The sequence below is a fragment of the Trifolium pratense genome, linkage group LG4 (assembly GCF_020283565.1).
Source record: "Trifolium pratense cultivar HEN17-A07 linkage group LG4, ARS_RC_1.1, whole genome shotgun sequence".
Taxonomy (NCBI): Eukaryota; Viridiplantae; Streptophyta; class Magnoliopsida; order Fabales; family Fabaceae; genus Trifolium; species Trifolium pratense.
The window spans coordinates 54,128,369-54,156,339 of record NC_060062.1 but is presented as its reverse complement, the minus strand read 5'-3'; the positions used below and the strand labels follow the sequence as shown (position 1 = coordinate 54,156,339).

The 27,971-nt window shown below is 29.7% G+C and overlaps 1 protein-coding gene across 2 annotated transcripts; it reads left to right on the top strand.

The window, feature by feature from the left end:
- The first annotated feature begins 25,998 nt into the window (after nucleotides 1-25,998).
- LOC123924512 (tRNA-splicing endonuclease subunit Sen2-1-like) lies at nucleotides 25,999-27,737 on the top strand. 2 transcript variants are annotated; one of them, XM_045977437.1, is made up of 2 exons: nucleotides 25,999-26,251; nucleotides 26,799-27,737. In XM_045977437.1, the coding sequence occupies exon 2, from the start codon at nucleotides 26,826-26,828 to the stop codon at nucleotides 27,576-27,578; it is 753 nt and encodes a 250-aa protein (XP_045833393.1). In that variant the 5' UTR covers nucleotides 25,999-26,251; nucleotides 26,799-26,825; the 3' UTR covers nucleotides 27,579-27,737. The 2 variants fall into 2 exon arrangements, with proteins under 2 accessions (XP_045833393.1, XP_045833394.1); XM_045977438.1 differs by having other exon boundaries at nucleotides 26,796-27,737.
- The last annotated feature ends 234 nt before the right edge of the window (nucleotides 27,738-27,971 follow it).

Below are 27,971 nucleotides of genomic sequence, written 5' to 3'. Positions count from 1 at the left end.
GTTAACAAACTACTTGTGTGACAAATTAGTTACTTGTTACACAAGTAATTCTTCCAACTATGAATTAGCTAGTTATCTCAACAGATTTTTTTGGAGTGTTCCTAAAAAAAGTGTGTATTTTTTTTCTTTATATTTGACCCTTCATATAATTTATACTAGCTTGACAGCTAGTACTAAATATGAAGAAAACATTCATCATCAATTGTAGATGCTCTAAGTGCAATTGTTTGATTAAATAAAAAAGGTGCAATTGTTGGCATTTTCTTTATTTATTTATTTATTTTGAAAGAGCAAAAAAGAATTTTATTAAGAAAAGAACCTACACAAGATTTGCATAAAGTTAATTACAACAGATTAGATGATACAAACTTAAGCACTAAATTAAAGCTTCGAGACAATCCCCACTACTAGTAAAAAGACAACAACAGAACACACCACACATGAACACTACCAGGCCTCTTGCACAAATGCTAGATGCATAATGCTGCTACTAAACACAGTCTGTCAGTCTCCACAGTATGGTCAGCTGAATCACCGAGTAATTAAGGCCACCTTAGGATCTCGCGCTGTGTCACTAAAGAGTAATCGGGGTGACTGCTGCCGATTGTAAGTAAAGTAGTCATGTGCTCTTAATTCTTAATACATCATAGGAGGCGGGCGGACCTGTCGTCGATATTTTCGATTCCTGTGTAAGGGTGGTATTCCTGGGGTGTCAATTGGTATAAGGAATTCACCGCCCCCGGGTTTATGATAATTGGGATTACTAATATTTTGTGATTTGGTAAGAGTGATAACTGCTAGAAACGCAACTAGAATGGATAGTAAGTAACATATCTTTCCAGCTTTCATATTTGTCATCAGAAGGATGAAAAAAAATCAATTTTGTATATACTACTAGCTTTAGAGTTGAGCTTATTTATATGTAATCACAATTTTTGGAAAGTTAGAGAGAAAATGTAATAATTTGATAAAGGAAGATGATGGTTGATAGTACGCGTTTTTCAACTTTTTTCACCATACGCACAGACTTGACTTTTGTATTGCAAGGAGTTCCAATACCACTTCCAATAAAAGTCAAGCATAAAAGAGTTTCTCTTTTCTTTTCTTTTCTTTTCTTTTTTCCAGATTATCACAAAGATATAGTGGGAATTAAGAGCGCATGCACCGCTTTATTTACATGTGACTATGATTCTTCTTAAGAAGCAGCTTATTATAGTTTTGGGAAGAACAATAAACTAACTTATAGCTGTTAATTTATAAGTTAAAAATTTTGTTTGGTAACAGTTTTTTTAAAAAAAGCTTATAGCTTATCATTTTTTTTTCTTCTAATTTGACCCCTATCATCTTACTTGAAAAAATGACTATACTAATTATTATTGGTACAAGATTCCAATATTTGATATGTGGTAGCTGTGACTTGTGATTATGATCAAAACAAGAGATTCATAAGCATCGTTAAGAGATATATATATAGGGACAATGAATTAGGATTTTATTGAGAAAAAACTGATAATTAGAAATTAATTCTCTTGAGATACAATCACATGATATTTTAAGTGAATTGATTGGATTAAAAAAAAATAAATGGATTAGATTTGGTGTCAAAATTGGGTAATGCTATGACACACCCTCTATCATTTGTGAAGGTGTGTATCTTAGCATTATACACCTTTTTAGTTGGACAAAAAAACCTATCTTTTCTTTTAAAAAACAAAGACAACAAAGGGTAGGACTGTAATATACATTTGATATTTTTTTTAAACATAATTTTCAAATTTCCTCTCTCCTCTTTTGATTGTTGTGTTTCTCTTTTCAATTTTCTCGGTTGAAGACACTCTGCTAACAATGAGAGCTTGGTTTTTCCACATTTCTCTTCTATGGCTAAATTGATATTGGTGAATGGTAGTACTGTAATATCTAACAGAGTGTAATGGCAAGACAAAAATAAAATAAGAGTTCAAATTACACTAAAATTTAACATTAGCCCAACTTTATATGTGTGTGTGATGAATGAGTATTTTAAAGATTCAAATTCAGCCCTTTTCTACTTCATCAAAAAACTATTTTAGTATGTTTTGAAGTCAAAAATTTTCAGACATTTCCCTTTTCCACCATCCATTTGTCATCTAGTGTAAGTGATGTTAATAAATGGTCATGTCAACAGGGAAGAAAAATACTCTTGGAGATTTGCAAATTAATTAATTGAATTTGCTGCTAAAAAAGTCTCTCATATTATTGTGAAGAGAATGAAATTTTCTGCTTCGTGCTGTGAGGGGGAGGAGGGCAGGAGGCCGGTTGGAGAAGATGAGTATTGGCTTTCGGATAGAGACATTAAGCTCATCAATGAGAATGGGAAAGAGAAATTATGTATTTTTTATTATAATTAATAAGTTTAAATTACCATAATTGCCCCCATTGTTTTGACTCTTTTAAGAAAGAAAAGATAGGTTTTTTTGTCCAACTAAAAAGGTGTATAATGCTACACCTTCACAAATGATAGAGGGTGTGTCATAGCACTACCCTATATATATATATATCCAAAATAGAAAGATTACTAACTAAAATTTCTCAAATCTTGATAAACTACTAACTATACCTTGTGTGATAAATCAGTTACTTGTTACACGAGTAATCATTCTAACTATGAATTAGTTATCTCAGAAGATATTTTTGGAGTGTGGCTAAAAAATTCAAATAAAAATTAATGTGAACTTTTTTCTTTATATTTACCCTATATAATTTATACTAGCTTTTCTACCAAAAAAAAAAAATTATACTAGCTTGACAGCTAGTAATAAATATGAAGAAAACATTCATCATCAATTGCTTGATTAAATAAAAAGGTGCAAATGTTGGCATTTTATTTGTTTATTTATTTTGAAAGAGAGTAAAAAAAGAATTTTATGAAGAAAAGAACCTACACAAGATTTGCATAAAGTTACACCAGATTAGATGATACAAACTAAAACACATAAAGTTACAACAGCCACTTGTAAGTAACGTGGTCCTAATTCTTACTACATCTTAGGTGGTGGGCGTAACGGGCGACGAGGCTGTAAGTTTGGTATTCCTGGGATTGGTATTTGAATCGGCGGATGCCGAGGAACTTGCGGCGGCGGTGGTATGTGTCGAGGTTGATGTTGGTTGGGTCCACGAGGGGACTGTACTTGAGACCAACTGGATTTGTAGATCAGTTGTTGCCTTGTTGGTGGTGGCTGGTTACTGATTAATCCATCGTGTATTTGATGATAATAATTGGGATTAATATTTTGTGATATGGTAAGAGTGATAACTGCTAGAAACGCAACTAGAACGGATAAGTAAGACATATTTCAAGCCTTTCTTAATTATTTGTATATATGTTAGCTAGAGTTGAAGTTATTTATATGTAATCACAATTTCCGGATAATTGGGTAGGGAGCATCTATGGATAGTGTACTTGGTATGGCAAGGAGTTGGTTAGACATGTTGTTCACGTGTTTTAACTTTTAAACGAGTTCTCTCTCTCTCTCTCTCGTCTTCTATATATAATTGTAAAGCAAACTTTTTTTTGCTGATGTGGCAGCCTAACAAAGCTTCTCTTTTTTCCTTTTTTTTAAGCTTAAGTTGGTGCTTATGTGTCATCTCTCAAACTATTATGATGATGATGTGTCATCTTTAAAAAAAAAAAAAACAATGAATAAATATGGCTAATGATATCAACTTAATGGAAAGAATACATAAGGTATTATGATGATGATGTGTCATCTTTAAAAAAAAAAAAACAATGAATAAATATGGCTAATGATATCAACTTAATGGAAAGAATACATAAGGTCAAGAGTTATCTTGCATTGAATCTTCTTTATTTACGAAAATAATTACTACCTATTTGTTTTCTTACATTCTAAACTCTCTCATATAATGCATACATATAATACATCAACCTTTCAATTATACTAATCAGTAATCACCACTAACTCTTCATTTTCCATCAATTAATTGGTAACAACAATTTGTTATTACAATTGCATTTGCATTTCTACTTAAATGGACATCCTCTTTTTACAATTGTATTTGCATGATGATGCCGAAATAGGAGGGTTTTGTTTAAAGGTAATTAGCTCTTACATAAAAATGTATTTTTATTTCATTATTTATTATTTATTTTACTTTAACATTGTACCATAGATCTTTGGATTTATATGTCAATCATTTGTTTTACTTTTTATTTTGTGATCCGGTACATTCTGATATTTAACACCTTGATGTTTTTGTTATCTTAGGAAGGAGTACTCCATTGAATTATTCTATCTACCTTTGTCAATCGCATTACTTTTACTCTTTGGCAAGGTGAAAAATGTTTGTTTATTTATTATAATATTTATATGAATATTCTCTAAGTATTTGCTTCTTCTTTTGTTACTATGGTACATTGGTAATTATAAGATATTCTCTATTTGCTTCTTCTTTTGCTACCATGGTACTTATATTGATCTTTCACGTTTTTAAAAAATGCCAAGATTTTACATTTGTTTCATGAATTGTAAACTTGAGTATGCATATATAAAAATTGTGCTTAGTTAAAAATTTTGTTCTATTTTAGGTTGAGTTGCTACCAGTCTCATGAATTGTACATTTTTAGTCTTTATTTGTTGAGATGTCTGTACCAACTGACAGATTAAATTTTTTTTACAAAAATTGCCTTCTTTTACAAATTATCTATTTCATCAAATTTTAATATTGGGAATTTTAATTTTAATTTTAATTTCTATTGATCATATGTTCACGCATGCTTGAATTTTTATTTGGGTGAGAAGGTTACGAGATTCACACTTTGATCATTAACGCAACATTGTTGTTGCTGAATGTGTAGCAACATCACAAATGGAGTTTGGGAAAATATTACTATGACCAATTAAATCAATTCTCAAGCTTTATCATGGAGGAAGTCCTAACCATGGTATCATATGGAATTGCATTATATGAATAGTCCTATTCAATTTCTGTTTCTGAACCATTGTATAGAATTGAATAATTTAGAATTTATTTTCATTAATAAGAAGAGAGATATGTGTATTTTTAGTCAAAAAAAAAAAAAAAAAGAAGAAGAGACATGTATTTTTGTAAACTAAAAAAGCTTCACAATTTCTCTTAAGTTCTCTCGATTTCTATATAATCCAATAAAGAAGCACAAGAACTGCATTTTTTAAAATATGAGCAATTTTAAATTGCTTAGAGAATAGAGAAGAAGAGTAAGGGTAAGCAGTTACGCTATCTGATACATAATTTAAGATGAACTGAACCAAAGGATGAAAAAGATAAAAAATCACCAAAGATAAAATACATTTCAACAAGATTTTTATTCAAACCTTTTTAAATTTATTAAATAAGACTAAAAACAATCATGCACGTATATCTTTGTTATAAGTTTTGTTTGGTATGTTTGACAATTGATAAGTTGACCGTCACCCTCCTAAAACTAGAAAAAAATAAAGGTATGTAAGTTGGAGGAGAAGCCGAAGGTAGCTGATGATGAGAGAAATATTTTTTATCAATTGATAATGAGGGAGGTATTAATGTATAATTTGAGAAGGAATAGTAATTTTTTTTTAGGATTACTTAAAAAAAAAGAGTACTAATCCTTTTTTTTTGTTACACTATATGAGTACTAATCTAACAAATATGTTTCATACATTTCTCTTATGCTACCGATAACAATACCTTTCTACATTTATATATACAACCATATTCAATTGTTCAAATTATATTCCTTTCTTTTCATTTCAGTATGAACGAAATCGTCAGATAGTAGTGTGCATACTTTTCTCAACAAACTTTGCAATGCTACATGTGATTTCATTATCAAAATTAGAATTATCCTAATGTGGAATACTTTGAACACAACTAAAAAAAGATATCAATCGGAGCAAATATAGAGTTCGCCGAAAACGTATTTTTAATTTATTTTTTTTATTAATCAAAGAGTTTTTATATACGAATGTGACCTAAATTATTGTCTTGAATTTCTTTGTGTTATGGATTATTTAGTATAAAGTTCAGTTTTGAGTCATCATCACTTTCTTCAATTTTTTATCTATCTCTTTATATTATATATTCAATTGACGAAATAAAATATTTAAAAATATTTTAATTGTATTATTAAAAAATAATATATCTATTAAAATTGTTATTACTAATAAAATTTTCTTAAAAATCATTTTAATTAAGCCCGTGCAACGCACGGGTTGAATACCTAGTTACTATAATAAATAAATAAAAAATTATTTTTTTAATTTATTGAGTAATTGGTTTATTTAATCTATATTATGACTTATGAGTTTTCAGCATCAATATCTGGTTCACTAGACAATATAATCTGGTCGCGGGTCATTTCTAGATCATTAAGTGGTTTTAGTTCTCTCCCGATCGCAGTTATGTGGATTAAACTGTGCTGATCCTCTCTATTAAATTCAACGTTAATCACCACTGTACTAATTAACGATTGATATTTACTCTATATTTTAAATTAGATACATAAATTATTTTCAATAAATTTAAAAAATAAATTTTCTTATAATAATGGTGTGGAAAAATACCAAATTGAAGGCAACCTTATTTTGACTACAGCAAGGCAATTTTTTCAACCTCAAATTTTTTAATTTTTTTTTTTTGTACACTTTTCAACCTCAAATTTAATTGGGAGAAGACATGCATGCATTATAATGGAATGGACAAGGCATCCTTGAAACTCGTCTATATTCATCGACCATTCGAAACTTTGGCAGTGCTAGCAACACACTCTTTAACAAACACACTCTAACACACTCTCTTGTATTAGTTAAAATTTATATGGGTCCCATAAAAGTTATATGGGTCCACATTTTTTTATGGGACCCATGTGAATTTCAACCAATAAAAGAGAGTGTGTTAGAGTGTGTTTGTTAAAGAGTGTGTTGGTAGCATTATTCTTGGCACAATATATAGCACTAGTAATAACAAATAAGGTTTCAACTAGGGATGGCAACGGGCGCCCATGGGTGCGGGTTTGACACTTACCAAACTCACATCCGAAATCATCACCCAAACCCAAACCCAAAGGCTGTTCGGGTGGCAAAACAACACCCACGCCCACACCCATTGGGTTCGGGTTTTTTCCACCCAAACTCAAACCCGCAACACATTTGAAAATAATTTGCAAATTTAAGAAATTAAATTCCAACATAGACTTTGAATTAAACTACAACTAAAATTAAGGTCTTCCAAAGAAACTCAAACATAGACTTTCAAGAAATTACAACATAGATTTTTAAGAAATTAAATTACAACTAAATTAAGGTCTTCCAAGGAAATTGAGGGAGACTATGAGGGTAATTAGGTAATTATAAAATATTTCGGGTGTGGGTTTGACTGATACCAAACCCACACCCATATTATCGGGTGTCACCCAAACCCAAACCCAGTCAAATCGGGTTTTGCCAGTTGACTTGGATTTGGGTTCGGGTGGGTCTCTCGGGTTTGCGTTTTTTTGCCATCCCTAGTTTCAACACATATGTTTATTTATTTTTATTTATGGCTATGTTTGACAAAACATAACATATACTTCCCTGTGCTTTTGTAAGTGTCACTTTATTGTTTATAAAAAAAACAGAGAATCGAACCCAGGACTTTATGCATATTATTTGAACCTCTCATATATTATTGTATACTATTCACATAAATAAGATATTGTTCATTTGTCTTAACCAATATTTTTAAAAGGGCAGCCCTATTATGGTCCTTTTTAATATGCACCCCTTTTTATCATTGAGAATTACATATCAGTATATCACAAATGTTTAATTAACCCCAACTATCATGACAAGCTTCCTGTCACATGTTTAAAGGGAAAAAAAATAAAAATTTGTACAAAAGACAAAACAAAAAAAATAAATTAAAATAACAAAAAATGCTTCATCTTCATCTTGCTCAATCAACGCTCCGCTTCTTCTCGCCAATATCCAAATCGCCGGCTTTGTGATTCTTTGATAAACATAGAAATTTGGGGGTTTAGGTTTTTAATTTGAACTCAGATTAGTAGAATAAGCCAAATCAAATGTTTTCTCAATAAGATCAGCAAATATTTGAAACAAAAACTTTCTTAAGTTGTTGAAGAAGAAAAAAAAAATTGTTCTTAGATCCAGTGGCTGGATGAAGGAGAAGAGATTAAAGGAAAAAAAAAATCAAAATATACATGTTCTTGCAAAAACGACACCACAATCCTTCACCATCACTACCCAAAACAACCAAAATCAAAACAGTAAGAGGCAGAATCGGAACAAGAAGGAGAAGAAGAAACTCGAAATCGCTGCCGCTTCACCGTTTCAGAATCATACGGTCCTTTCTTCAAAGGATGGAGATGAATTTGATTTTAGATCTAAGATTTAGTTATAAGGATATAATTGTAACATCCACTCTCACTTAAAAATATGTTTTTTTTTTTATTATTCTGCTACTTTTGCAGCACCCACAACCAATAAAATAGTGAAACCTGCTATATCAGGTCAAATTAAGAGGTCCACCGGTGGACTCAAAAATTGGGGGACCATATTAGGGCTGCCCATATTTTTAAAATATAACATTTTCATTTTTATAATAGATAATTAAAGATATTAATTATCAAAGTTGTACATCACATATGTACATTAACAATTTATTTCCTCCGTACTCAATTATAAATAAACAAATTACTTTTAAATTTATTGAATAATTAACCCGGATTATTCTTTTTCTTCATCCACCAAAGAGGGGGATGTGTTTTATGTCAATTTTTTTTACCCAAAATCACCTGTCTAAATTATTTTTCCTTTACTTTTCATTTAAATAAGTGATTTTCACATATATTTAGCTTTTCTATTTGTGATTTTGTCGTCTTAGTGCGACATTGTGTTGGTCGTCCTCTTGTTGCGATGTTATTTTTTTGTCCCGTCTTGATGCGAGATTTGTTCGGTTTAGATTGAAAGATTAGATTCGACTCAGTGCGTATTCAATCAATAACTTTGGCGCCGTCAATGTTGCAGACTCGAAGACATGGGTATTCCGAACACTTCAATTTCGTCATTTATTAACGTAGGTGCTGTGAGTTTGTTTGCAGATTCATCATGTTTTAGTTCTTAGCGATTTTGAATTGTATTATTTGATGTATTATATCAATTTGAATGAATGAATGTCGTTTTAGTCACCAAAAAAAAATTGAAACTTATCAAATACATACATAAGTTATTTGATCAAGGGCAGTATTTCACTCTATAATTTATTTATTTTTTTAACGACAAATATAGACCCCGTTTGTTTTAAATTTTTTAGGAAAAAAAACCTTTTTTTTATTAAAAAAATCAATTTTTTTATTTTACTATAGTGTTTGTTTCGGATTTTTTTAAAAATCATTTTAGTAAAAAAAATCATTTTTTTCCTTCAAAATGAAAATAGCTTTTTTCAAAATCTATTTTTATTTCAAATCACGTGCAAAGTGAAGCTAATGAAAAAAAATAGATTTTTTATGATCGTAAACAAACAGATCTAGCTTTAAATTTTCTTCAAAATCTCTACAAAAAAAATCTCTAAATTTTTTTTTTAGAAAAAATCATTTTTTTTAAAGTTTAAACAAATACACCCATAATTACCAAAACAAATACCCCCTAAAAAAGGTCCACTTCTAATTCCATTCTTATAGAAGGACACGCCTAGGCTTCCAGACCACTAGAAAATACATCAACCCGACCCCATAAAGATGCCACTAGATTCTAACTCTCGATCTCGAATCAAAAGTGATTGGCTCATGATCAGAATCCAAAAGTAGCGCCGTGAGCCAAAAGTTTATGGGATAACGATAGAAAGAAAACCTAAGCAAATAAGTCACAACTTGTAGTCCATCTCCAAACGGTCAACACCGACGAGGTAGAGGTCAACCTGATACATAGAAACCTGCAAATCTAAAAAAAAATTGGAAACTATCAGAGACTCAAAAACATTCCTGCAAATCTCAATATATTTGGACGCGGTCAGAGAATTAAATATCGTAGCAAACCAATCACACACAACATTAACCAAACACCAGCAACGCCAGATCCAACCACCACACCTCACCACCACCACACCTCCTCATCACCTCCAACCACCACCCCATCTCAGCACCAACAAAAATCAATACTTTACCATCACTCAATATCCACAATTGAAATTTGAAAATCACAAAATGAGCTGGCATGAGACAAACTCAACCTCCCAAAAACGTGACAAAAAAATGAAGGGAGACGAGACAATCTTTATTAAAGAAAAATTTTATTTTTTAAATTTGTTAAATTATTAATGTATTTTATCTATGATATCTAAACTACATACATAAATAAATAATTCAATAAATCAGAAAATAAAATTTTTGTTATAATAAAGCCTAGAAAAAATATAAATTAAATTACACTATCTCTCTGTTGTCTCATACACTGTGTACTATCTAAGTTTTGAGTGTGTCTGCTGTGTGTGAGGAAACAGATCCACTTGCTCATCATAGAAAAGTCTCAAACTTTCCTAAGCAAAAACTCCACCTAAAAAAGGAGATAGTCGGTCAAAATATATAGCCGCCATGTTTCTTTCTTGGAAATTAATAATAATAGAACTAGTGATAATAGTAGTACTGGCACTCTTTTTTTTTCTTCTTTTTCACAACCACTAACCGGCTCATTAAATTGTCTAATATAGTTTATGATCAGTTTAGATATTAAATAGTTTCATTTTTTTCTCGATCATAGTTGTGGAGATCGAACTATGATCTTCCCTATCTAGTTTAACGTTAATCACTATCGAATCAATTAACGATTGGTTGGTATGCTTTGGAAAAAAAGAAGAGAGACTCTTCTAATTTCTAAACTTAACTTTTTGACGCGCGGAGTTAGTAGGTAGTAAGTCAGAAAGTTTAATTAGTGTTTTTTTTTTTTAAAAACAAAATTGGAGTTAACTTTTTCTTTCTTGCTTAATAAATCGATTGCGCAAATAAAATAAGGAAAATGCCAACGATGGCACTCTTTTTTATCAAAGAAGCAAACATTCTCATATAATGTATTTAAATCGAGTATTATTTGCATGCAATTGAAGATACTAATTCCTCATATCTTGTGAGACTTAAATTGATAGTAAACTCTTCCTATGAATTTTGATGTTGTTACATATCCAAACCACGATTATTATTATTTTTTTAACGGAAAATATATTATTATTAATAACCAATCTCTACACAAGAACAGAGACCGAAAAAAAGCGGAATTATAAACCAAAGACACCGTATATAAGCGGAACACCAATAAAAAAAAGTCAAAAACAGACACTACCTAAGAGAGGTTCACTTCTAAACCACAATTAATGATGAATGTTTTCTACATTTATTTATTACCCGTGGCAAAGATAGCTGAAGTCAATCATTTGTAAGACAATATATATGTGATTTCTCCGATGTGTGACTTGATGAAGTATAGTTCATATACAAAGACACGCTTTATTTTTATTTACAAAGCACACTTAAGTTTATTTTTTATTAATAATTTGTAATGATATTAAAAAATGCACACTTTATTTTATTTAACTAAGTACTAACACACTTAAACTTATATTTGTTGTAAATTACCAACAAATTTAAAATAAATATGTGAATAAATATAACGGAAAAATCACCGACTTTCTCAACAATTATTTTTTCTATGCAAATTGTCTAACTTTTAGTTATTATTATTATTATTATTATTATTATTATTATATGAAGAAGCTAAATTAGCCCACCCAAATTGGCGCCAGAGAGAATCGAACCTCAGACCTCAAGAGGAACACACTCCTAGGTCCCAAGCCAATACCAATGCACCAACCCAAGTGGACTTATTATTATTATTATTATTATTATTATTATTATTTGAGCTATTTAAAAGTTGAAAACGTAATATATCAGTCATTTTCTTTATAAAATTATTGTCCCTAGTCCTAGACAATATTCCCTCATTATATAAATAAACTCAATTCTAAAGCTAAGAGTTTTGGAATGGGCCTTAGGCCCAATAGCCTGGAAAAAATCCCTCCTCAACCGTCGAGCACAGTCCAAACATGATAGGTCCAAGGACGGGCTCTTCTGCTCTATATATTTTCATACTGTACGATCGACATCGGAATGATGGACAATGATTGTCCATCAAGACTCCTAATATGTTTTATGACAGTCATTTGATGGCATTGACATGCTTATTAAAGGTCTTAGCCTAGCGACATTGGCAATATATACTCCTCTCATGCAGAGGAGTCAGGTACATTTTATTCTTTCTTAAAACTTTAGTTTTACCTATTACTAATTAACTTGGGTCTCGGAGCACCTGAAGGTACGAAATCTCCCTCCCATTCACCGTAGTGGAAGATGGACACCACCAGAAAAAGTCGACTCTGATCCTGGTATAAGATCAGTGACGTCGTCTGTGAAAACTCAAAGTTTCCCCGTGATAATTCGCTTGAATCTTCCTTTTTTTTTTAATCTGGTTTGGGGGACTGTTCTGACATCAAATAGTTCCGGCCAAAATTGAATTTTCCTTTTTACACTCATATAAATATATTGAAATAAAAATCACTTTAAATTCTATTCACTTATAATCAATAGCAATTCCTTTGGAAGAAAAGAATAGAGACTTTTCTATGCTTGACTTTTAGACGCGCAGGCGCAGGCGCAGGCGCAGGCAGTAGTAGGTACAAGCAATTCTCTAGTAATTCATAAAGTTGTCATGATTACTTATAACCAAGGTTGTCAGAACCGGACCGGTCAGAACCGGACCGGTCATCGAACCGTCGAGCTCACCGGTTCAAGGTTCAATTGGTCGGACCGGGTTCAATCGGGGTCGAACCGTTTTTAATTAAATATATATTTTAATTAATATATAAATAAAAATATATGAATAATTGCTCAATATTTCATAATTTCACACATTAAAAAGATAAAATATCACAAGTCAAAATAAAATAAAATTTATAATTCAAACCAAATGAAAAATAGATGAAAAACAAAAATTTTTCCTATTCCTACGACGTCGTTGTTTTGTTTCAGATTTTTTATTTAAAAAAAAAAAGTAAAAACGACGTCGTTTTGCCATGTATTTTAAAAAAAATAAAAAAAAATCTGCAAAACCGCTTGAACCGCCCGGCCGGTTCACCGGTTCGTCCCGGTTCGACCCCGGTTCAACCGTTTTTTTTGCCGGTCGGTTTCCTATCCGTTTTTTGCTCAAAACCGAACCGTTTTCATGACCGGTTCACGGTCCGACCGGCCGGTCCGGTTTTGATAACCTTGCTTATAACCTGATCAAGTCCTGAACTCCAAATATGCAAAAATCATCTGTTTGATATGTCTAACTTATGGCGGATGCTAGCATGGGAAAGGCTCTTAGGTCTCCCACCATGGGAAAATCACATGAGCCATTGGATTAACAATATTATGATGTACTCTATGTAGGTGATAAATTTCTTTTCTCTATCCTCTCTCTCTCTCTACAGCTTTCACCTTTTCTGTCATCATCACCTCTTGGTTCTCTACATCTCTTCACCATAGTCACACTGATGATTCAGACTCAAACAATAAAAGATTCATCACAAGTTTTTATTTTTGTGTTCTTTTTAGCCATTTTCTCCTATTTCATTTTTTTCTTCCAATTCATTTTCTCCAATTCTTTCAACGAATGTTTTGGTTAAACTTAAAAAAAATTAAAATCCATTATTATTATAATTAATATCATTGTTGTTGTGGTAAGTAAACACCAACCAAGAAACTTCTACAGAGAAAAATAATAAAAAAGTAGATGATTGTGAGTATTTGTGTGAGGATTTAATGGGTCTTAAATTGCTTGGTTGGACTTTTCTATTCACTCATGAATATTTTATGATGTATAGATCTGGTAATTGATTAGTTTGAAATTTCAATGAATTTAATAGAAATAAAATTGGGAGATTTTTGCATTAATATTGATTTGAAGTTGAAAAGAAACGAAAACACACAGAAAATACCTAGAGGAAAGAGATGATGGAAAAAGAGAGAAAATAAATTATCACTTACAAGCAGTACATCATAAGATTGTTAATCCAACGGCTCATGTAATTTTTCCATGGTGGGAGACCTAGGAGCCTTTCCCATACTAGCATCCGCCCTAACAACTTATTATTATCCATTCTACTTGCTTTTCTAACGGTTATCACTCTTACTAAATCACAAAATATTAATCCCAAGCATTATCAAATACATGAGTTTGCACCACCCAATGGATTTATCAATTACCAGCCACACCCAACTGATCTACAAAAACTAAGATAGTATTTCAATGGAAGTGAACAATCTTGCAAAGAGGTCAACGAATCAATGAGCTGCTTTTGGTCATTCAAATACTAGTATATCTGCAATATCATCACATTTTCATAATTATCCCCCCACATTACCAGAAAAATAAATAAGACAGATGCCACAACAGAAAAGATGTGATACAATAATAGTTCCCATTATATATTTGTATCAAGCTTGATGTGTATCCCTAGGTCTTCAGCATCGGCAAGTAAAGAAGGCTCATTCACACTTACAATTATCAACTTGTCCAACATATCATTGACTATTGAAACTCCAAAATAAAATATAAAAAAACAATAGTAAAAAATAATCAAATTGATGCACTGCACTGCATTTCAGTGGAGGCAGATATCCATAAGATGCAGGATATGTTGGTGGAGCTGCTGGTGTTACCATACATGTTAGTCGGTACAGACTCAGTAGATCTATTATAATCATAATATGACCAAAAAACTAATTAGAGAAGTGCTCAAGACTAATAGAACCTAAACAGAAAGAAAAAAAAAACTAGTGAATGCAATTGCACTCACACCAAACCTCCAACTTACAAAGAACCCAACCCAACCAACAAACACATTACTATCACAATCAAATGCAAGATAACAGGACACCAACCCAGCAGAAGCAAAATAACATATGAGACACAAATTTTTATAAGTTACTAGAAAAAAGAGGAGTGTTTGAGCTTACCTTAGAGCGTATAGATGTCAATAATAACTTGATACAAATCAGCACAGGCCATACCTTTCCTATGTCAGCCATGTACGTACCTCTGCAAATACAAATCATAACAGATTTTAGTAATATGTTATATGTATAAAAAGTTCATTGCCATGATTTTCTCACTTCCTTCAATTGGGGATCTCTTTCGACACTAACATGCCAACAATATGTGATTTCTCTTGCATGTATACTTTGATGAAAAACAAAAATAGAGTGGTTTCTACATTCTACTGCTAATAAAATTTTATCAGCAGTTCTTTTTGGAGAAATGAAACCAGAAAACCTAGAGAGTTAACTTTAAAATATATATATGAATTAGATAATAACAAAAAATAAAAATAATGCCAGAGAGTTAAATTTGCAAACCTAGAGAATAGAACAAAAAGAGTCATCTAAGTGCTAACAATAAGGCATGAAAATCAAACATCAACAAATAAGTAATAAAACTGAAAGAGTTTACTTCCCTAAAATCATTCACTTGAATCTCTAACATACATAATATTGACAAGCAACCAGAGAGCATGAGTCACAAATCAGCGGAGAACGACTGAGAAGGGTTGAGAAACGACACAAGATCGGCGGAGAAAGGCAGATCGACGATGTGCCATGCGTTGAGCTATGAGCGTGAGGGCGAAGTGAGGTGAGGTGTTTGAAGGTGACGGCACGCGATAAACTAGGGTTCAAAGAAGAGGAACCATTTGAGGAAGAGACAGATTTCTTTTTTAATAAATTTATTTATTTATGAATGTTAGATTAATTATTAATTATTAATGAAAAAAAATACAAGAGTTTTTGCTCTTTCTTTTTCAATTTAATTTAATGATTTAATGATGGATGGCGTCAGCCTAAACAGACGCTAAGTAGCATTGTTTTTATTTATTTTTGCAGTGTCCATGTACCGTCTCCAAAAGCGGACTCTATGTTTAAAAAATCATTTAAAACTAAAATTTAAAATAGAAAAATCATAGCGTCCAATGTATAGACGCAATATAAACGCTAGTAGCGTCAGTGTCGTGGCAGACGCTAATTTATTTGAAGCTACAACACATTTTTCTTGTAGTGATGGTGTGTGGAGTCCTCCGTTTACAAAATTAAGTACCCCTTGGGACTCGCCTAGTAGTCAGTTTGGAATATATATATATATATATATATATATATACTATACACTATACACTATTAAAAAGTGTGTTCTAACCAATGCGAGACTTTTTCCCACTTTTTTCAATTCCCTTAGTTCCTAATCCTATGTGTTCATCCCATTTATTTCTAATCCTCAATGTTCCAACTTCTACACAATGAACCTTGATTAGTTCATTTTCCAACAAGAGGTGTGTGTGCTACTAGCTGTCACTTTCTTTTGTCCTGGCACGCAACAAGGAGACTCATGGTGATGAGAATGCTCGTTCGTCCTAATTGACCTTAAAACTTCATTTTCACATTGGGTCCATTATTAATTACATGCAGTCGGATTTGAATACTATTGATTGATTTGGCCAACAAGCATCAAGTTGACGAAGTTCCTGGAATGCGCGTGCGCGTGGATGTGAATACTTTTATTAGAAATGCTCAAAAGTCAAGTCTGAGTTGAAAAAACTGAGTATATAGGTTGACAAATTATTAAATTTATAGACGTCCCCTTTCCAATTTTCCGGAAATTGTGATTACATTACATATAAATAAGCTCAACTCTAAAGCTAGTTAGTATATACAAAAATGAATTGATTCATGCAGCTGAGCTGATTGATGACAAATAAGAAGCTTGAAAGATGTCTTACTTATCCATTCTAGTTGCGTTTCTATCAGTTATTACTCTTACCATATCACAAAATATTAATCCAAAGCATCAAATACATGACGAGTCTGCACGACCCAATATTGGATTAATCAGTTACCAGCCACCAACAACTTATCCACATAAACTACCACTGCCACCGCACACTCATTCAACACCACCACGAGCACAGCAACCTATTTTCATCATCCCAGAAACACCACACTTACCGCCTCGAAATGGTGGACACAGGTTACGCCCTCCTCCTAAGATGTAGTCAGAATTAAGAGGCCGTGCACCACTTTACTTACAACTGTCAGTCTCTGTCACTCCGATCCATCTTCAGAATAAGAACCAGTTATATACTCAATTCTTACTTATAATTATATGTTGTTTTCTGATGTTGCAAAGATTTCCTTTGTTGCAAAGATTTCCTTTGTTGCAAGTTTAATTAGTGTCTATTTTTGGTAAACAAAATTGGTGTTGTTAATTGTTTTTTGTTTATTTGTTTAATAAATTGATTGCATACAAAAATATAAAATTATTCGGCTACGTACGAGATAAAGTAAACTCTAACCAATAATTATTTTCATTAAGATTTAATCTCGCATTCTTCGTAAGGAGAATTCATTATCCACATGAGTCCACTATTTTCGTTACAATCTATAATATGTAATAAGCCAGACTTATTTCCCTTTCTCTCTCCTCTCCTCATTCAACCTCATTCCTCACATTTAATGTTTCTTTTGCAAAATTTATTTAGTATTACTATAAGTGGACGAACATGTTAATTGATTCAACATTTAATAGTGGATTTGTCCAATTACTCATTCCCCTATTCAATTTTGTCCATATCATGTTATCCTTTACTATTATTAAGGATCGCATCAATTTTGACTAATAATATTAATGATAGTTTTTGTATATATGGTAATTTATAATCTATAATCTATAATATGAATAAAGTCAAGGTTATTTGTCTTTCTCTCTCATCTTCTCATTCATTTTCAATCCTCATGCATTTGATATTAAATGCTATTATTACAATAATTAATAATTAAATTAATATTTTTAAAAACAATTCGTATTTGATTAAAAATTCCCTTATTTTGAAATTAATATATTATTTTCGTGCAAGTTTTTTTATAAAAGTTCTTTTTTTTTTCAAATATAAATTAAAATAATAATAGATTTTAAAATATTTTATAATAAATTTTGAAATTATTATTATTGTTGTTATTATTTTATTGGAAGGAATTATTATTAATTTTTATATTCTACTATTTTTATTATTATTTTATATTTTATAATGAAATGGAATAAATTTGCCTTTCATTAATAGTGAATGAATGCGTGTAAAAGTCAAATAATTGTTATCATTAAAAAAAATCGTTATTTTTTAAAATTAGAAAAGGAATCAATATATTTGTTTTTAATGAGTTTAATTGCACATGCCCATTTTTTTCTCTATAAATATGATCTTTGTGTGAGCATTTCATCTCATTCATTTTCTAACTCTTTTCTCTTTCTAACTCATATTTGTTGTGTTTACTTTTATTTTCTTCTTTCTTATATTTTTTTTAATCTTTTGATGATTTTTTCTTCATCTATTTTTTCAGGAATATCAAGAACATTTTGGGATGAGTCACAAAATTGAAAACAATAATGGCATATTGTTAATCTAGATTTTTTGTAGAAAAATATTTCTTATGTAGATGTTAGTGGGAAAAGTGGTTATGAGAAGATGAACAATAAAGTTTTTTGATTGATAATATATTGTTTACTGCACTCTAAACTAACCATTTTATTGCTAAATATTAATTAATAAAATAATTTATGTAGTATGTATTTTTCTTTTTTTAAAAATAGAATAAAATAATATATACAGTTCTATTTACTAATTTATAATAAAATAAAACAGGCTTTGTGCTAATGTTGAGTGTTTTTTCATTTTAATACAATATGTTCCTCGGTTTGAAATTGAGGTGTTTTATATAACGAGAAATAAAATTGGTAACAAAAAATTGAGATGATTTAGCAAATTATTAATGTGAAGAATTATAGACATAAAAAAAATATATTATGCTATATATAGTAATATAAATATGATATTGTATGTGATCATATATAATTGAAAAAAAAATGAATTGAATATCATAAACATATTAAATTAGAAAATAGATGGCAACGAATTAAATTAGAATCTATTATTATATTATTTGGGACCATTTTTTCATAGAAATTTGTACACATGACATTTGTAAAAATGTAAAATGCCAAACTAATTTGTCTTTCTCTCTCCTCTTCTCATTCAATCTCATTCCTCATGCATTTGGCATTTATTGTAATTAATAAAATTAATGACAAAAAAAAAAACTGTCCAAGGCACATAAAAATGTGATTGATGAAAGTTAATTTTCTGGTCATAAAGTCGTGGCAATGCACTAATATGTTTTACGTAAATCAACAACTCATTACATCTAAATGCATTAATATTCTTTCCTTTTTTTTTCCTTCATAATATGATGTTGACTATCAAAAAATCTCTACGTAAAATTGAAAAACTAAGAAACAAAAGTATATAACTAAATAATGATTGATAAAAAAAATATAACTAAATAATTTTTTAGAAAATATTACTTCTATTGTATTACTTTTAAAATTTTTAGAAAAATAAGAGGCATTGTTACAGTTTTTTTATTTAAAAAAAATCATCTTTTTTAGAAAATTAATCACTTTTAAAAATATTACTGCTATTGTATTACTCACATATTTATTCTTCATATTACTTCCTGATATATCGTCCAGATCCGTTAATAATATTTATTGGCTTGACCATAAAAGACATGATAATTCAAATAGTTACCGTATTTAGAATTTAGAAATAATAATATAGGGAATACGAATTATTATTTTTTGATAAATAGGCTACGAAATTTTAGTGGTACATCTATTCCTTTTAATTGCTTCAAAAAAAGCTATTCCTTTTAATAGTCAATCGGTAGCAATGCACTATTGAGTTATGGAAGCAAGTTTTTATATGAATGGGTGTTGAAGCATCCCTTCAGGTAGGAGGTAGGCAACACTTTACGTTATTTGGCAACAAATTATCCAGTCCATTAGCGTATTGATAGCAGGTCTTAAAATGTTGTATGTATTTAATATGCTTTTTATTGTTCTTTTCTTTTCTTTTCTCTTTTGATAATAAAACGCTGCAATTTATTTGATGATTTATAGTTGTACCATTAGTACTAATAATATGCAAAATTGGACGTTATTAAAAACATTCTATAATCAAATAAGCGATGCAACATTCTATTAATAGCTCTATAGAAAATTCACATCGTTAAAGAATATAATTTTTATCGCAAACATTAATTTTATTATATTTTTATAGTACCGTAAAAATAATATCCAAAGCAATGTTTTATATTGGATTTAACCATTTATTATATTTTATTCGCGGATGAATAGAAAGACTATGAAAATAATGAATTAAGACCAAGATAGTTGCGATTGAACTTGACGGAATCAATGATATTCTTTTCTTAGAGTGGATTAAATTTATTTGATTAGGTTAAGATTATTTTCTGTATCAATTTTTTATTTATTTAGAGAAGACCAATAATAAAGAGGAGGAAGAGAATACAATTATTTTAAGACATTTATACGGGATTTTAAGACATTCTCCTTTTTTTTATTATTAATTTTCCTATTTTCCTATTTTTTTATTTTTTTTATTTGTTATATTTTTTATCGTGGTTATATACTTTTATTTTAAGACATTTATATGGGATTTTATACTTTTACTTATATATTAATACATGGACCTATTTTTTTGTATTTTTATGTGGCCTGTGTTTTTTTATTTTTTTATTTATATATGACCTATTTATTTTTTTATTTATGTGAGACTTTTGCACATGTATTATTTTGAGGATATACACGCACCTGGCGGTTGAACTATTAATTATCAGAGAATTCTTCCCCTAAGAACAAGATGGTAAATACCAAGCACGGGTAAAAATGCGATTAAAAAATATCATCTTAAGATTAAATTTTTTATAATTAAAAAGAGTTTAACGAATATGCTCTGTCGGTGTAAATTAATTTTACATTGACATCTAATAGGAATCTAAAATTTTTCCATGTCATATAATTGAAATGGGATGTAGTGGAATGATTTGGTGAAATACATGGTTAAAATTGATTAACAGTATAAAATTAGTTTAAAAAAAATGCGATTAAGGGAATTTTGTCACGTGCTTGGCACGAGTCCGAAAACTAGGTGAAGGCAACTGTTCTGGTGGATTTTTCTTTTGAGTGTCATGCTTTTCTTATCTTCTTAAAAGACCGAGAGTGAAGAATAATGTTAGGTTTACGAGTATAGCCGACAAAGGCTGTGGTGAATTGGTAGGGACAAATGCGAGTTTTATGAGAAGATTTTTCTATTGTATTCTTTAATTACCTTTATCATTTATGTTTTTCTATTGTGTAGGAAAGTATTACTGAACATTTTGTTATTGTTAGTTTAAACTTCACTCAAAACTTCATTGTAGAATGAAAAGGCTTTTATACCATAGTAATGAGTAATAAATAATGTTATTATTGGCTAAAAACTATTGCGTTATATTTCTCTTCTCTACTATAGTAATGGTATGTTTCTCTGATTTTAAGTATATATGCATATTGTTGTATTGTTAACAATATGGATATAATCATGTTGTACATTTCACTACAATTCTAATTTTTTTTCCCCATACCATAGCGTATAATTCAGTTTCAGATTTTTTTTTCTCCTGATTGTTTTGCACTTCAAGATTTGGTGATGCAAAATCCTTGAGGTGATTAGTACAATCTATATAGACAACTGAGTTATTTGAAAAGTTGATGTGAAATGTGGATAGAGTATCTCAATAGTCCTCTTTTTTTTCTTTATTTTTCTTAAGACAGTTACCCAATAATCTCATATAATTTGTTTCTCTTGAACTGTTTGTATCAAAATTATGTTCAAGAGATATCATATCTGTGGAGGTTGACCATCTCCTTCCACCTTTCTACCTCCTTCAAGAATACAAGTGTAAGAGGAGGGATGAAATTAATAAAATATAATAAATTAAAAAAACAAGAGAAAAAGTATTAGAGAAATAGACACAAATTAGTAAAGGAGAAAGTGGGCCAAAATTGATTGAAAGAGAGGATCTAAGTTTATATTTGCAATAGAGCTTGACTTTATAACCAAAATGAATAAGATTTAAATCCTTCAAAGACAATTGTAAAATAATTATTATTAACACTATTAACAATACTAATTTTTTCTTTTGTAATTAAAAAATACACTCTTCTCTTGTGCATTTAACAATTAATTCTCACTTAGTCAAAAACAAAACAATTAATTATCATATTAAATTATTTTTTGATTTATAATTAAGGTATGTTTTAATTAGAATATGTCTGAAAATTCTAATAAAACAAAGTATGTAATTTAAATTCAAGGAAGATCGATGTTGATAATTAGTGTATTAATATTCTTCTCTCCTACCACATGACATGCTTGCAATAATCCTCTCTTCTCCTTGATTTGATATTTAGTCTATTAATATTCACAGTTATTACATGTTGACCGACCTAGAATTCCACCATATATCAATTTCTTGATTTATGCTATCAGTAAAAAATGATTTATTGATTGCATATTTTTAAATTTTAAATTGGTAAACATTTATGTCAATTATAAATCACATTTATGTCAATTTTTTTTTGTTAATTATAAATCGCATTGATGCACAATGAAAATTGTATCACATGTAACTGTAAAAAAAATTGATTCGATGCCTTCTCATCATGATATATATATATATATATATATATATATATATATATATATATATATATATTACACATACATATATTAATTACTTGAGTGCAGTTCCCCATTGCAAAGGTCCAATATCCATGGATTTATTTTTGTAGGAGTTATAGGATTATCTGTGTGATTTAGTTTCTTTTTTACGATTATGTAATGTAGTTTATTATAGGATTATTTATGTAATGTAGTTTTTTTTCTTCTTCCAATTATGTAAAGTTTATGGATATATATAATTGATAATTTTATATGGTGGCAGAGAATTATGAAAGTGGTGCGATGCATTTGCGGTTTTTGGATCCGTAAAATTTGGCAATTAGGAATCACATTCATTCTTTCTATACACTTCTTTTTTCGCAAAATTGGTGCTGATTGATATTAATTAATTGATTCACTCATCAATACATTTTTTTTACTGCAATTAAAATCATATATGGCAAGAATTCAAAGAATTCTAATTCTAATAAATGTTTACTAGCTCATTTTTTTTCAGCAAATAAAATAATGAAATTGAAATATATTAATATATTTGGGCGTAAATTAGCCACGCGTTTTGTTTAATTAAAATCGAAATATCAATCTATATAATTATAGCAAATTCGAATTAAAAGTATGAATAAAAGAATATCCTCTAAAAATAATTTTGTATTAATCTTTGGCATAAAATAAAAAACTAATTAAAAGAAGTATTTATCTAAATGATTTTTTTTATATTTTAAGGAAAAAGATTTTAATTTTTATATTTTAAATAAAAGGTTTTTAATAATTTTTATTTTTTAAAAACTATAGGTACATTAAAACGAAATAAATTTTTTTAAAATGAAATATTTTTTATAAATAATTATAGCTAAACTAATTTCTTTTTATGAATACATTAAAAAAAATTGACTGTAGTATATATATTTATTGACTGTAGTATATTTAAAATAGTTGGAAAATATATGGTAATGCAATATATTTTTGGAAATGTCAAATATTGGATGAACCCCATAAATTAAGGCATTTTCAAAAATTAAGGGATTAGTAAAAGCTTGTGGTGGTAAACAATTTCTCTACCATAAATTCATATTACATTTTTTCATCGATGGTTGAGATGTAGAAAACCCTGCATTTATACTTTTTTTCTTTGCTCGGGGGCTTTATTTTAACACGTTTATACGGGATTTTATAATTTTACTAATATATTCATATATTGACCTATTTTTTTGTATTTTTTATGGGGCCTGGGTTCATTTTTTTTTTGTTGTTATTTATATATAACTTTTTTTTTTGTTGATTTATATGAAGACTATATATTTATATTCATATATTAAGATGAGAATCTATCTTTATTCTATAATTTATGTGAGACTTTTGTATTTATAATTTATATGGGCATATATTTTTGCACATGTATTATTTTGGGGCTATACTTACATGGCGGTTGAACTCTGAATTATCAGAGAATTCTTCCATGAGAACAAGAGGGTTAATACCAAAAAAATATATTACTATAAGGACTATATTTGTATTCATATATTAACACAAAGACAATTTTTTTTTAATTTATACGACGTTCTATATTTTTTTATTTTGAGGATATTGATGTGAAAATTAACTAATATAAGATATATTCGGATAACCTTTTTAGGGTATTTTTGTTTCATATTTATTTTCATATGGATATTATGACATTAATTTAACTTTTTTTGTTTGTTTGGGGGACTCTTTTTTTTTTTAAAGTTTACACACAAGTCTATATTTTTTTTTTTGTCTTAGATGAAGTGATAATCCACTGAAATTAAACTCACGTATAATTGTGAGATCCCGGATTCGAACCTGGGTCACGACGTCCAGCGTAACAATTTCGGCATTTTGTCAGTTGAGCTAGGACTTATGAGACCAGCAGTCTATATTTTTATGTATAAGAGAAATGATTTATTTTTTTGTAATTTATAAGAGGCCTCCTTTTTTTTTTTGTGATTTACACAGGAACTATATTTATATATTAATACAGGATCATATTTTATTTAACTTTTGACAAATACGGGATCCTTCTTTCTTTTTTTTTTTTTTTTTTTTTTTAAGTTATAACTTTTCATTCTTTTTATTTGAGAATTATGAAAATTTTAATATTAAAATGTTAAATTTTTGTCTCATTTTACCCGTGCTTGGCACGGGTCCGGATACTAGTCACACGTAATAATGATTCTACAATTAATGATGAATGTTCTCTTCATCTATTTATTACCTGTGGCCAAAGCTAGCATAAATATGAGGGGTTTAAATATAAAGAAAAAACTATATGTATTTAATTTTTAAAAAGTATATGACACCGAGATCGCTACATATTTATAAAATATATAAATTGAAAATTAAAATATATACATGTAAATCTAATTTTAGCAAGTTATTTCATTAAAAAGTTTTAAAACAAGATACAATAGTATTTTACCCTTACTTATCCATCTACTATCGAAAAAAAACTAAAAGTATATTAATCAAAATGTAATGTTTTCAATCCTTCATCGTGTCTAAAGAAAGTATAAGCGAAGAAAAAATAATTTTTTTGAGACACTTGTCCGACATGTGTCGTATGAGTGTCTTACAAGTGTCAGACACCGATCAAAGGAGTGTCAAAGTAAAGAAAAATTGAATTTTTTCCGACACCGGTATGAGTTATCCGACACGTGTCGTACGAGTGTCATACGAGTGTCGGACACCGACATGTGTCGGACAATGGGACACGCCTAATCATAGAAGTGTCGGTGCTTCATAGCTTATAAAATATCTTTAAAAAGTATTAAGAAAATGCTAATCATTTCGGCTTGAGTTCGGCTCTTATAAAATTTATGAACAATTCGGTTCGGCTCTTTAGGTACATCTCGTTAAGTCAAATCACATATTTTAAAGTCAATTTTTTGTCAAAATTTCAAAATTTGATCTTTAATCTTTTAAACTAGTTTTTTGAAAAGGAAAATCAACTATATTAAATTAAAATAAAAGACATTCCAATTATATAATGATAAGCCTTTTCAAAAAGAGAGAGTTTAAAGGAGTAAAATTATTTTTTTGGTAAAGAGAGAGTGGTTAATAGCCGTACGTAGGAAACTGAAAAGTTGATTAAGGTATACAATTAAAAAGATTTGGAAAGTTATATATATATATATATATATATATATATATATATGGTGGTTCACGTGTACGAGAAGTTCAAATTTCAACTCTAAATATTAAATATAATAGTTAACCTCAAGGAGCCAAAATTGATTTAACCCTTCATTAAAAAGCTTTACTAGCTAGTGCCTACAAAAGAAGAAGTTACAAAAAAAAAAAATATAATATAGATTGCACAAATCACAAATGGACCAAATGATGCATTTTGTTTGGTCCTTATATGAGTTTCAAACTTTTCAAGTTAAAATAAATATGCATGGAATGGAACCAAAATGAAGCAATTGGTGCTTATATTAACAGAGCACAATTGTTTTCCTTCTCTATCATTGGCTACACTTTCAGCTGATCAACAACATCTCTCACTTTCGCTGTACGTACAATCTTCTCTTTTTCTTACTCAACTCTGAGGGTCACTACCATTTTGTGCTTCTTTTCTGTTCTTAGGCTATTTTATATTATTATATGCCTTTCAGTTTTGCACACAAACTGTTTGATAAAAGTTCTAAATACTGATCACTCATGAATCATGATACTCTTCATAATTTGGTATCATCACTCATAATGGATGGACATTTTAGTTTTAGTTAAATTGTTATTAGTTTTCTTAATTTTGTGTTCATGCTTATGAATTATGATTGACTTCTATTTTTTGTTTTTACTCAATCTTTGTATTTCAAAACTTTCAATGAGATTAGTCCATCCAATCCCAAATATAAACAAAAATTCATTCTTCAGATTCATTAAATAACTGATGTAATATAGACCAAATATATCGGTTATTCCATGAGTGTGAAAAAGGAATCTTTGATTATATTTTCGAACGGATGGAGTTATTCGTATGAGTTTCCTTGGGTCTTAATTTATTTGATGGTTGCATGGATAATAGTGAATATAGTGAATTTTGTTAATTTTAGTAGCTTGTGACTAAGGCAAAGTGCAAATAAATGGCACCAAGATGGAAAGGCAAAGATGCAAAATCTAAAAAGGATGCAGAAGCTGAGGCACTTAAAGAACCCATGTCAAAGATTATATCACAACTTCAGTCTTCTTTTGTTCAATCAAATACTTGTGGATTTCTCTCTGATAACTGTGTACACTTAGCAGTGCAAGGGGAACAACTTGACCTTCTTGATAAAGCATGCTTCGGTCGACCAGTGAGAATAGTTGAAAAGGACATGTACTGGTTTCAATTAACCTTGGAGGAAGCATTCTACCTATGTTATTTCCTGAAATGTCTCGAGATTAATGGTAGAGCTGATGATAGTCCCTTAAGTAATGAAGAGTTGTGGCGTTACTTCAAGTCCAAGAAAGAAGCATTCCCGTGTTTTTACAAGGTTTATTCTCACCTTCGAATAAAAAACTGGGTAGTGAGGTCAGGGGCTCAGTATGGTGTAGACTTCATTGTCTATCGCCATCATCCGGCTCTCGTGCATTCTGAGTATGGTGTACTTGTTCTATCACATGACAATGATGCTGATCTAAATGGAAGATTAAGTGTATGGTCTGATGTTCATTGCTCAACTCGACTTCTAGGTAGTGTTGCAAAAACGTTATTAGTTTTGTACATTAATAAAAATGGTCAGAATGATGAGTCTCCGTTATGTTTGGCAAACTATACCATTGAAGAACGCACAATATCCAGATGGAGTCCAGAACAATGCCGTGAAAGATCCGTATTGACCTTTTTGGATCTCTAAACAAAACAGAAAATACTCAACTCATCCATAATTTAATTTGAAGGTTAGTCTTACATATTCTAACTAGCGTTCTTTTACTTTTTGTTTGTTTTCAATTTTAACCTTCTGTTGAGTGGTTTGTGGAATCACTTCATTTATTTTAAATTTTGCATACATTGTCTGTGGCTTTCATCATAATTCACAATAAATCCTAGTTGAATGAGGTTGGTTTGAATAACCAAATATGTGGTTTATGGTAGTTGTGATATTAATTAATAGCTAATCTGCTGTGAATCCGTAGTTAATTTACAATTAGTATGCCACTAATCAGAAACTAAATAATTCATAGTTAATCCATTGCAATTCTATAGCTAATCAATAACTAACCCTTATGTATATGAAGGTTTAGTCTGG